Consider the following 13679-nt stretch of genomic DNA (forward strand, 5'->3'; position numbering starts at 1 on the left):
TGTCAAAATTCGGGCCAATCTTTCTTATTTCCAGATGCAACAAGTGTTCAAGCATGTGGTAATATGTTCATTACCTGAGAACTGTCTTTAATTATTCACCCTATGGATTGTTATCCCCTTTTCCTTTCTTGGAGATCATGTATATTTAAAACATCTCACTGCAATCTTTATTTATGAGTTTACCTAACAATATTTAGCACGGCTATGTTACAAATATGTACTATTGGCTAAACACAATCACATATAGACTTGATATTTAGAGGGGCTTTGGGTTGTTGTTGACGCCATATGCCGCATCAGGATCGTCAAAGAAGCTACTTGTCAATTTATGACCTGTCTGCCTTACCATTTCATGTTTTTTTTATTTATTTTAATTTTAAAAATAACTTAATTCAAAAACTATCTACGTTTTAGATCCTTATACTTGTCATTTCCATTTTGATTGTCTAGTATTAAGTTTTATAGTCTTTACACTACCTTAGATTTGCTGATTATTTACTAACACTAGTGCTCATCCACGGGACCCTATTATTAAATCAATGATCATGAGATGATGATGAAAATAAACCAAATAATGATGATAATTGATTATTATTATATATATATATACATTGGTTAATGATGGATATTTCTACACCATGATTTGATTCTATGAATACCCTTGTACTACAAGCTCAATTACATTCTTTCTCCATGCCAAATTGCATACCTATTATCAATCATTCACTCCAGATTAAATTGGAATTGGATTTGGATGTTTTATCATAATAAGATAGGTATTTTACCTGACTTCCTGTGTCAATACTGTTGACTTGATTTCCATTTTAACTATTCAAAAACCGAATTGATAGATCATCTATTCCACCGTTCCACCACCTGAAGCTAGAAAACTAGACTGATGGGGAGACCAAGTTATGGCCTATGTTCTATTATTGATTTATTCTCTAGTTTGCAGGTAGAGCGAACAATGAGGCACTTGAAAATGGAAAAGATCAACCTCTGTTGTTAGTTCAGAAGACGACAAAGATGATAAAGACAACGATGATGAAAGTGATGGAAGTTAAGAAGATCCGGTGTAATCTCGTTTACCAGCCTCTATTGGATCGGCGTATATATATTACTTACTTGTTTTGTCTTTAAGTATAAAAAATTGTCTTTTAGTCTAATTGTTTTCTTAAACCATTAAAACATCATTAAAAACTTGTAATATATATATGATTTTATATGATGATATTGTTTAAAAGATTTATATTATTATTATTATTATTATTTAAAAGGTTAATAAGACAATTAACATAGACGAACAACACATCATTCTTAACTTTTTTAAAAGCAAATTCTCACGAAATCTTTCCTAAGCAAATTCTCACGAAATCTTCCCTCTTTGCCTTCAATTATATCTGTATCGAAATTCACATAAATTCTACTAATACCACCGCGAAATGAGAGGAAATATGGGAAATTTCATCAAACCCATATTGCAATGTAGTCCATTTTTCTCCCCACATGCAAAATAATGTGGCCTCCATGTCCTAAGTCTAAATGTAAACCCTTGACCAGCTCCATCTAAACTCCCAGCAATTTTCTTAGCCTTTTTCAAGTCGCAATTCATAAAGCTCCGGTATGTTCGTATCAAGTATACGCTATGAGGATGCGAGTTCGGGTCGCTTGTAGGAGGATCAAATTTGAATACTGAAATACACAAATAATAAACACATATATGGTTAGTTAAGTTTGAATATAAACAAGGTACGTAATATATTAATATATCCGGGTGAGCTTGCCTAAAGAGTCCCCTATGTAAAATGGTCCATTCTTTAGTGCCCAATCGGTGTAGTTGAACCCAAAACCCCATTTGTTAGAGCCGCCAACAATGATTTTTCTAGGGCCACGGGTCGCATTCAAGTGGCCTTGAAACCAACCATCGGTGTGGTTGAATCCGGGTCCCCAAAATTCGGGTGAGCCAGTGAAGTTCTTATTAGCCAACCCGAGTTCTAACATTGAAACAACCAACACAAAAAGGAGAAATTCATTTCTTATACCCATATGTTTAGCCTTGCTTGGACCTAGATTGGCCTCCCAAATGTTGGAATTGGATATGCTTAAGCAAATGGGTATAGGTGATTGATGGAGTTAAGAGGATGAGGAAGATATGGGTTATATAGGAACAACCAAATGGGAGATTCTCAGAAAAAAAAAATAGTGGATGATAGCCAGAATTAGTTGAAAACTTTGTTAATTAATGTGGGTGGGTAAAGTGTGAAAAAAAAGTTATGTTGTACTCCTTTTCAGTGTGTTTTTGTCAAGTTTCCCCACTTTTGGACTTGACCGGTGTCCATACTTCATTTATTCTCCATTTTGAAAACATTTTTTTTTCCTAGGTTCGGGTCTCAAAGGTTAAAAAATAATCCGCAGGTTGATTATGATTATATTATCTTTTTGAAATTAACTTAGTTAAACATATATTCAAAAGTTGTTAACATTTTTTTTTAAGACTGAAAACATAACAAATAATTCAGAAAGTGTTTTCAAATTATAGTCTCGATCAACTTCTGTTTGTATTTGTTTACTGACATATCAATATATTTTAATATACTAAGAATAGTCCTGAATTTGAGATTCATAATTTTTTTTTAATTGGTCATAACCAAGTGTTATTAACCTTGTTATTTAGTTTATACTATCTTCTACCTTAAAAGTGTATAAAAAGAAAAATTATTGAAGGAAATTTTATGTTATAAATATGTAAAAATCAAACATATTAAGAATAATAAAAAACAAGGAATAGTAAGGATTCCGAAATATTTTAAATTAATAATTCTTTTTAGACAAAACAAAAATACAAATTGTATTTATCTATTTTATCATGGAGTTTGTAATTAAATTGTAAAATATCATACCAAAAAAGAGTTTAAAGTGAAAATATTTGTCAAATAATTGTTAAGAATGATTTGAATTGATTTGATTTATATGAAAATCATGAATAAGGGAATAAACCTGATTCTAATCTAATAACAAAGAAAAAACTATTATTTTATTATAAGAGGCTAGAAAGTCTATAATCACATTACTTTATATAAAGTTGATCGAAAAATTTAGAATGACCAAAAATAAAATTTAAATTTAAGAAAATTCAAATAGTTATTATTAGACATAATAAATTCACGATCCATTGTATAAATTAGAGTGAATTTATGATATTTAATTTTTTTTAGATAAAGTGAAACAAAATAAAAAATATAAATAGGAGAGCAATTTATTTCACTAGCATACCTTCTTTAAAAAAAAAATTATATCAATAAAAAACATCAATTAAATTCTAATCTAGTGGAATTAATTTTAATTTATTTTTAATAAAATATATATAAATATAAATTGAAACATGAGATACATTCTAACCTAAAAATCAAATTTGTAACTTTTTGATGTTACAGGTTAATTTTGTCACTTAGCTACCTAAGTTTGTATTTTTTTTTTTTTAAATTCATAATTCTATACGTATACATCAGAAATGTATGTAATAAAACTTAATTAGTGTTTGTAAGTGTCTCAAATTTTAATCATCTTTTTTTTATTAATATTATATATGACCCAACTCAAAATTGAACTATTTTAGCACGAAAAATGTCCTCAACTTGCTCGACGATAAAAGAAAATTGAAAAGTCAATTTTTTTTATCGAAATATAAGTAACATCCTTTTTTATGAAATTATTTGTAATTTGTTTGAGTTAATAGATATTTTATAAAATTTAAAGACTAATTATACATATTTTATTTAGTCTCTTTTTTTCTCTCAAAATGAAACTGTTAATATAGACAAACTAGAATTATGGGTCAATTTTCCAACTTTAATACTTGAAACACAAAAATTTCTTTTAACCCACTAGGTTTGGACTTGTGGGGTGGGATGTATATTTTTCAATTTTAACACTTAAAATCTTCAATTTTCTTCTCCTAAAATTGGAGCTAAACTCAAAAATACAACAATATATATCAAATATATATATATATATATATATATATATATATATATATTTGATATCAGAAAGGTTTGGACTTATGGGGTGGGATGTATATTTTTCAATTTTAACACTTAAAATCTTCAATTTTCTTCTCCTAAAATTGGAGCTAAACTCAAAAATACAACAAAATATATATATATATATATATATATATATATATATATATATATATATATATTTGTTTATTTGATATCAGAAGTGTCTTTTACTATAAACAATGTAGACTTTCAATCTTCTTGAAGCTGCTTTTTATATAGTAGATACTGAAGCACTAATTGCTTGCGCAGAATAAGGATCAGTAATTGGTCACATTTCAAATGTCAAATTTTTTCAGCCAAAAACAAAATGTTAGTCAAAGTTGAAGACTAATTTTCATTAAATTATATATATATATATATATATATTAATACTTATGATCAATCATTATAATAAATTATAGAAAAATAATTAATTCAAAATTATATCTATAAAATCAAAACAATTAAATCAAAATTTAAATATTAAATAATATGACAAATTAAAAAAAACTACAAAAGGTAAAGATCCAAAGATGTTGTAAGAGTAACTCTAAATAAAATTTGTTTCAATTTTATAACGTTGTGAGAAAGTAAAGAAAATTGAAAAAATTAATCTAGTGATATTGAAAAAATTTCTACTAAATATTTTTAGTGATTTTTAGTGACAGTAAAAATTATTTTTTTTGTCAGTAGATTTTTAAACAATATCGAAAAAAGTTATATCAACTGATAAACTAATTATATATAGTCGAAATGACGAGAAACTTAGACCAATCAAATGAAGATATTTGTAAAATGACTTTCAAAAGTATCAGTTCCAATAATTCTTTATTAAATAAAATAAAAATAATTTTAAATATGATAATTTTATCTCTTTTACTATTAAGAGGGGGATTAACACAAATTTGAGAAACAATCCCTAGGACAATTGACGAGTATCATGAACGATCACCAAACTATCCACTAAAAACTGAAAATATTATTTAAATTATAAAAATTATGGACGGAAAATTCAATTTGACTTATAACATATAAAGGTTTTTCTTAGAAATGACAATTATAATTTACCTCGCGATTTTCTGTCTGAATTATCATGTTATGAGCGGTTTTCCCAGTTTGACCGGGGATGGGACGAGAATGATATTTGTGTCCCTTGCCCCAAATCTGCCTCAATCTCACCATGATTTTGTCTTTAGTAAGAATTTTATGTTTTTTTTTATAATCATATAAATTTTCAATATATATAATATTAAAAAATTTATTTATATAATTTTATCAAAAAAATTATTATTATTATTATTTAGATAATATAATATAACCGTGCTCCGGCCCGCGAAGATTCCTCAAAATCGGAGGGGATGAGAATGGTCTACACGTAGTAAAAAAAATTGAAATAGAATAGGTAGGGATGATAAATGTATCCTCTACTTCGGTCTCCCATCTTCTTACCCAATTTTTCAGATTCGGCGGTTATTCCTTAATTATCACAAGTCATTCAATCCACGAACATATATTTGTAATTGGAATTATGGTTCAATTTTCTAAACTAATCCGAACAAAATAAATAATTAAAAGAGAATTGTTTGATTACATGAGATCTCCTTTGGAGCCATATCCTTTGTTAGGGATTGGATTGATTTCTACAAAGAACACCATTCAAATCTCAGTTTTTATAACAATCATCAGGCTTCAGACGCCATTCAATTCAAATAATTTGATATACAATCTTCAGTTAGCAAAAAAACATAGTTCAAAACAGGAAAAAAACAAGAATATTGAATTTGCCTTGGAGGTAATAATAATGAAATTGGAAAGAAGTAAATCTAAAGGAAGGTATAGAAAGTCTAAATGACTGACTTTGTAGTATAACTTTTCCACTAAAATCTACGTTAACGTGAAAAAAAAAATTAGGAAAGTCAAGTACCTATATATTGACCATTTATAAAATAGTAAATAGATTATATTCAATTTTTTTACTCTTTTTTTTTTAAATTGATTTTTTTATAAAATATAGGTATGCTAAACTCTTTACCTCACTATACTCATTAAAAATAATAATAATTTATTTCTCTCTTATTCAGATTAATATGTTGGTTTTACAAAAACACAGACCTCTTTAAAAATTAAACTCTACTCTTAAATGAAAGAAATAATTCCACCAGTAATGATTAAAATACTCCACAATTAAAAGTTCTTTCAGTCTCTGTCTCTTGATCAGCCAAATAACAAAGAAGGAACCAGAAAATCCTAGATCCGTTCACTCTCTCTCAACCTTAATGTGTTAAGAAAAATACCAAAAAAATTGTATTTATATTTTAACCCGTTTTCATAATAGAAACCCTAAGTCGTTTTTATAATAGAAAACTCTTACATCTTTACTTACCCGGAAGTTAAAACTCGACCGCAATAACAAGGAGCACCTCAACAATTCTCCCCCTTCCAAGTCATGGGAGAATGTTCCTAATTTCCTATAAACATTTATCATCGTGATGCCCCTATCAAAACCATTTCGACTTTGGCACAACATATCTCATGCTTGTCTCTAGGCAAGCTCGTTGTCATCATATCTGAATCGTTCTCATTTGTATGCACTTTCTCCAAGTATAACTCATTCTCGAGCACTTCACGGATTCAATGGTACCTTTTTTGATGTGTTTTGAACGTGAATGGAAACTTGGATTCTTACTCACATGTATAAAACTTTGTGAGTCACTAAACACCAAAAATTTGTCTTACGTTATACTCATTTCTTTTAATAATTTCTTCATCCATCTAATTTCCTTACAACATTCTGTAATGAAAATATATGCAGCTTCTGTAGTAGACAACGCAACACATTTCTATAGACGAGACTGCCATAATACAACTCCTCATTCAAAGGTAAACAGATGCCCTGAAGTTGATCTCACTGTGTCGATATCACCACTCATATTTGAATAAGAAAACTCTTCAAAATATGGCTTTCTAGTGCCATAACACAAAGCATACTTGGAGGTCTCTCGAAGATATCTCATTAGCCACTTAACCGTTTCTCAGTTTATCTTACCGGGATTTGAAAGAAAACAACTAATTATTCCAACCGCATGAGCTATATCCAGTCTTGTTCAACCATTACATACATTAGATTGCATATTGCTGAAGCATATAGAACCTTGCACATTTCTTGTTTTTCCTCTTCATACTTGGGAGACATTGTCTTGTTTATTTTCAAGTGTGTAGCCAATGGTCAAGAAACTGTTTTGCATTGTCCATATAGAACTTTTTTAGAATCTTCTCAATATATCTCTCTTGAGACAGCCATGTCCTTTTCTTCACCCGATCACAAATGACGTGCATTCCAAGAATTTTTCTGGCTGGACCCAAGTTTTTCATCTCAAAAGACTTGGCCAAATCCATTTTCAACTTGACAATCTTGAGTTTTTCTCTCCCTACAATCAGCATGTCATCAACATATAGGAGAAGTATAATAAAATCATTAAAAGAAAACTTTTACACAAATACATAGTGATATGTAGACATCTTCATGTACTAATGGATGGTCATGAACGACTCAAACTTAAAATACCACTGTCTTGGTGTTTGATTCAAACCGTAAAGACTTTTAACAAGTTTGCACACTTTCTTTCCTCACATTTTTTATTATAACCTTCAGGTTTCTCCATATAAACATCTTCATCCAAATCACCGTGGAAAAATATAGTCTTGACATCAAGTTGTTCAGCCTTAAGATCCATACAAAGCAACTAGACCTAACACCACCCGAATGGAAGTCATCTTCACTACAGGTGAGAAAATTTCATCATAATCGATTCCATGTCACTAGCCAAAATCATTGATAGCCAGCATAACCTTGTATCTGGTCTTACTATCATCACCTTCTTATTTGATCTTGTACACCAATTTATTTTGTAATACTTTTATGCTCTTTAATCTCTCCACAAATTTATATGTGTCATTTTTCAGCAATGACTTCATCTCTTCATCCATGTCAGCTAGTAATTCTTTCTTTGAACATCCTCAAGAGCCTCTTTATAGCATACAGGCTCCCCACAATCAGTTAGAAAGGCATACTCTGTAGAGGAGTACGTAGAACTTGATCTTTTTTCTCTAGTAGACTTCTTAAGTACCTATGTTTGTTGATTAGACCTCTCATCTTTTGGAACATGCACAAAGACTCTACAACCAAAAACACATAAATAGACATAATTAACATATTTATCTGATCGGACGCTTTCTGCACACTTATTATTCAATGTCTTGAAGGGAGGATGGTTGATCACATACACTGAAATTCTCATGGCTTCAACCTATAAATGCTTAGTCAACTTGGCATGGGAGAGCATACTCCTCATCCGTTCCAATATTGTTTTGTTCATCCTCTCTGCCACTCCATTTTGTTGTGGAGTCTTGGGCATAGTCTGTTTATGTCGAATATCTTGATCAAAACATTAACTATTTTTCACTAATGTGACCTAGTTTCTTGTGCCACAACTCACAGGATGACTCCATCACGATAGAATATATTGCATCATAGGCAATTTTCAAATTTGTCTTGTATAAGGAATAATATTTCTTATCTAATGCAACAACCAAAGAACCCTTGCTTAGCTTCCATACTCCACCACTGAAGACATTATGGTAGCCTCTATCAACGAGCTTACCTGCAGAAATCAAATTCATTCTCAAGTCAAGAACATGTCTTACATCTCTCAAAGTTAGGAAAAAACTAATGTTTGTCTCGATTCTAACATCACTAAGACCAAATATATTGGACACACTATTATTACCCATGCGAACCTCACCATAATATCAGCTTTGTAGGACTGAAAGTAACCTTTGTGTGGAGTAATATGGAATGAGGCACCAGTGTCAACAATCCATGATGTTTCATTTGAAAACGTGCTAAGACATAGTCTTGATATTTAAAAACATATGTCAGTTCACCTAAAGCATAAGTAGATGTATCTTCACTTTGTTTTTTCTTTTCTCTGGGATTCATCGTATCTTTTTCTTTATCATTTTTAAATTTTTAGCACTCGTTTTTCAATGACCCATTTTGCCATAGTAATGGCAAACACCATCTTTCTTCGGAGCTCTAGACTTGCTTCTAGACTTATCCCTACTCGAACCACTTCTATTATCCTTTGATTTTCCCCTATCAGTCATCAATATATCAAACTTATAGGGTTTATCTCCATTTCGATTCTCCTCATCAAGTAAGGAACTAGTGACAAATGTCATGTTGACTTTACCATTTGGTGCTGAGTTGCTAAGAGTGATAATAAGTGTTTCCCAACTTGTAGGCAAAGATTCGAGGACTAAAAGTGTTTGCACCTCATCATCAAAGTTTATCTTCATACTACTCAACTGATTCAAAATATTTTAAAATCCATTCAAGTGTTAAGCAATTAATTTATTATGAATGTACTTCAGGTTCACCAGCCTTCGTACCGGTGTTGCTTTATTCTCTAGTGACCTCCCGACGTAGAGAGCTTCAAATTTTCTCCACAAACTATACGTCGTAGTCTCGTTCTCAACATGATGCACAATATTTACACCAACCCACGAACAAATAAAGCTACACACATTTCTATCTGTCTTTTTCCAATTAGCCTCTTTTGTACTCTCAGGTCTAACACCCTCATTTTCATTTGCTTCATTAAAATCATCTGAAACTAACAGATCACTAATCATCAGTTTTCATTGCTTATACTTTGTACCATTCAGACTGACCATATCATGTCTAGATTTCCCCATTAACAACTGACGAAAACTCTAACAAAGAAACCAGTTGATCTCCTTTTTGAATTTCGTTAGGTAACTAGTAGAGCGATCTGCTTCAATGTTAAAACAGGTAATCAACCAATACTGCTCTGATACCACTGTTGAGCTTTGTAATAGCAAAATCACAGATCTTCTTAGAAATCATGTTCTCAAATGAAAAAATTGATTACACTAAAAATGATTTGATTACACCAAAATCAAAAGATCCCTGAATCTCTCTCTAGATCAATCAAAGAACAAAGAAATTAAAAAAACTCTACATTGCTCACTCTTTTTCAACCTTACTATGTTAAGAGAAAAATAATAAAAAATTATATTTATATTCTAACTCGTTTTCATAATAGAAATTCTTACTCGTTTTCATAATAGAAAATACTGACCTATTTACCTATCCAAAAGTTAAAACTCGACCATAATTATAAAGAACACCCTAACAAAATATTTTTTTAATCTTTATCTCATTAATTTTGTTTAATTTCTTATACTTTTGATATAATACTCTTTAAGATTAATAATGTCAATTTGCAATCCAAGACGAATATTTAAGAGTTATTTGTTAATATTATTCAATAATATTTATTTTCTTTTTATTTTTATGTTTCCACTTTAGTTTTAAGTATTTATATTTAGATGGTTCATACGAATTATTATTTGTCAACTTTTTTACAACAATTATTTATGCAATGATCTTTGTTCAAAAAGTTTCTATATATTTTATTTTACCTAAATTCAAATAAAAAATATTTTTTCAAATATGATTAATTTTTTTTTTTGTCTTTTTAATGATCTGCATATATATGGCTTGTTAATAGTTGAGTTTTTATTTAGTCTACAATATTTGATTCAAAAATTGGCAGTTCGTTTTAGCCTTGATTATTTTGTGAATTTGAAATTATTTTTTACATTTTGATAATTATAAATATCAATATTTTTAAATTAGTGTTAAATTAATCTACGATAACTTAACAAAAAATATCATAACTTAAACTACATTATTGTTTGAATGTATTTTAACGGTTAAGTAATAATTTCCGCACGTTGATAATTAATGAAATTTATTAAGAAAGTATATTTAACTTTCACTCCATTGTTATAATGACTATATTATTAGTGTTTGTGTTATTTTCAAATGTAATAAATTTGGTTAATGTTATAACTTATAATGATTAAAATTTAATTGTTCTCAAACATGCTATTCTTATTAATACAACAAAACATATTTAGAAAATTATCCATCTTAGAATTGTTCATTATTGTTGACCCAAAGATTATTCATTTAAAGTAAAACATAAGTCAAAACTCGAATAATGAATTAAGTTGACGCTACCAAGCACTGCATCTTCCCTAATCCTTCTCGGAGTACTCTATTTATGCCACGAGGGAATGAGGGGAAAGACCGGAAACTTCATCATGCCCATATTACAGTGGAGTCCATCCTTCTCCCCGCATGAAAAGTAATGTGGCTTACATGTCTTAAGCCGAAAAGAAAACCCTTGGCCGGCTCCATCTGAATTCCCAGCAATCTTCTTTGCCCTTTTCAAGTCGCAGTTCACAAAATTTTGGTATGTTCTAAGCCTATACACACTATGAGGATGGGAATTTGGATCGTTGGTAGGAGGATTAAACTTGAATACTGAAACATAAAAGAACAAGTCAACTAACCAAATAAAACATAAGGTTAGTTTTAGTTAGAATATAAGTATCATGTATTGCGAACTTACCTAGAGAGTCGCCAATGTAGAAGGGACCATTTTTAAGGGCCCAATCCGTATAGTTGAAGCCGAAAGTCCAGTTATTAGATCCGCCAACAATGATATTTCTAGGGCCATTGGTCACGTTTGAGCACCCTTGAAATCGTGAGCGGGTGAAGTCGTTATTGTTGGCCAAACCTAGTTCTAAAATTGAAAGAACCAACACAAGTAAGATAAATGCTTTTGTTATAGCCATATTTTGGGAGTCTAAATGTTGGAATTTGAGATGTTTAAGGAAAGGATTTATGTGTATGATAGAGTTAAGAAAATGAGTAAGATAGGTTATATAGGATTACCCATGTTGGAGAATGCCCGAATCTGAGGAAGAATTAATTTTTTAATTAAAGTGGATTAGTTAAAGAATATGTAAATAAAGTGGGTAATTGGCACGTTAGTGTTTTTGTCAAGTATTCCCACTTGAGAGTGGTCAACTATATTGTTTTATATAAGATAAAATTAATTTTTTAAATGGGTCGGAGAGATAATGATTAGGGGGTGATAAGGGTTTGACGGGTTGATTCTTAATATTAATCAAAACCTTATATATCTATTTACTAATCAAAATCTCTAACCTTAATTTAATTTGTGAATTTGTAATTGACCTACACTCTCAACCAAATTAATATAATTCAACTCGAACTCAACCCGATTTAATATGATATAATTCATATCACATCTCTATTTCAGATTAAAATGACATAACTCAAAAGATGCATGAAAATAAATCAAAAATTCGATTAAGGAAAATCTTAAAAAAAAAAAAAGAATGAGTGAGTGAGTGGGTAGGAAAGACCAAATACAATACCTTAAAGAAAAAATGTCATTTCATGTCGACTATTTATTAATCAGGTTAAACGAGTGAACCTGATTTCGACCCGAACCCAAAAACACATTATCCTAACACAATTTTTTTGTGTTTGATTTAGATCGTGATTTCGTGTCGGCCTTTCGGGTCAAACATCGTCAACCATAATATTGATAACATGAGTTTTCGTAAAAATAAAACAATCAAACAAATTATCAAAACAACTAATTGAAACAAGTTTGCTTTTTTGTTACAGATTAATTTCACAATAAACAACAATAAATTTTATTTTCTTTCCAAATCTTATAAATGCATGAAATTTTGTCTTTATTATTTTTTAATTTTAGTAGATAAAAAAAATTTGAATTCATAAATATATAGAAATGAGCCTTTTATCCTACAATTGAACTAAATCACCATTCTCCTAAAAATCATTGTTAATTTTCCACTTATTTTGATTGATCTAAATTTCAACACAATGAAGAATCTAAATTGACAATAATGTTTCATTTTCTTCCCTAACATAATTGACCTAACATATTTTCAACATAATTAAATTGGTGTATAAAATTTATTTTTAAATATACTAGTGTCCCCAATAACTCTAATGAATCAATTTTTAAGAATAATTTATTTTTAAAATATGTGTTTAAATTTTTTGATAAAAATATTTAAAGGGTATTAGTTTATGTTGATAAAATATTTTTATTTTTTAAAAAAGAAGGTATTTAGTTAATAAATTTAGTGATATAATTATAAAATAGTAAATCAAATAATGATTGATTATTGTTGAATTATTACTTTTTTTAAACTCAGTCAAACAGGCCTGTATATGGTCATATTTAAAATCAGTCAAAGCAGTAGACTCTGATTTTCAACAAATAATATATTAACTCATTCCACAATGGACTTTGAACTGAACAACTTTGGCACTTTCAGACATGAGACTTTTGTCATTATTACATCATTCTAATATCTATAAACTTAAAAACAATATGTAAATAAATTTATGTATAAATTTGGATTGAATTTTTGTTTAATAAAATTATGAATATATATAATAAAATTATAATTCAAAATATTGTCTTATCTAACATAAAATAAAAAATAAAATTGATATTTCTTCCTCTAAATTTTATATCATTTTCATATTACTTTTCAAAAATATATATTATTTAATTTTACTTCATGTATTATCATAAATGTTTAAAATAATCAATCAGTCATTTTAAAAGTTAATAAGGCTGATTAAATATATTTTTAATTTAAAATTTTACAAGAAATTTAAATTGTTACCTT

At 29.1% G+C, this 13679-nt stretch overlaps 2 protein-coding genes across 2 annotated transcripts; both read right to left on the reverse strand.

Moving 5' to 3' along the window:
• Positions 1–1421: 1421 nt before the first annotated feature.
• Positions 1422–2115, reverse strand: LOC124928569. The gene is made up of 2 exons (XM_047468808.1): positions 1785–2115; positions 1422–1692 (listed from the first exon to the last, which is right to left on the reverse strand). Exons 1-2 carry the CDS (start codon positions 2044–2046, stop codon positions 1427–1429), a joined length of 528 nt encoding a protein of 175 aa, XP_047324764.1. The 5' UTR covers positions 2047–2115; the 3' UTR covers positions 1422–1426.
• A 9071-nt stretch (positions 2116–11186) lies between these two features.
• LOC124928652 (blue copper protein 1b-like) lies at positions 11187–11780 on the reverse strand. Its single transcript, XM_047468894.1, has 2 exons — positions 11546–11780; positions 11187–11457 (listed from the first exon to the last, which is right to left on the reverse strand). Exons 1-2 carry the CDS (start codon positions 11769–11771, stop codon positions 11189–11191), a joined length of 495 nt encoding a protein of 164 aa, XP_047324850.1. The 5' UTR covers positions 11772–11780; the 3' UTR covers positions 11187–11188.
• Between the last annotated feature and the right edge of the window lie 1899 nt (positions 11781–13679).

Source organism: Impatiens glandulifera, chromosome 3, assembly GCF_907164915.1.
Source record: "Impatiens glandulifera chromosome 3, dImpGla2.1, whole genome shotgun sequence".
Taxonomy (NCBI): domain Eukaryota; kingdom Viridiplantae; phylum Streptophyta; class Magnoliopsida; order Ericales; family Balsaminaceae; genus Impatiens; species Impatiens glandulifera.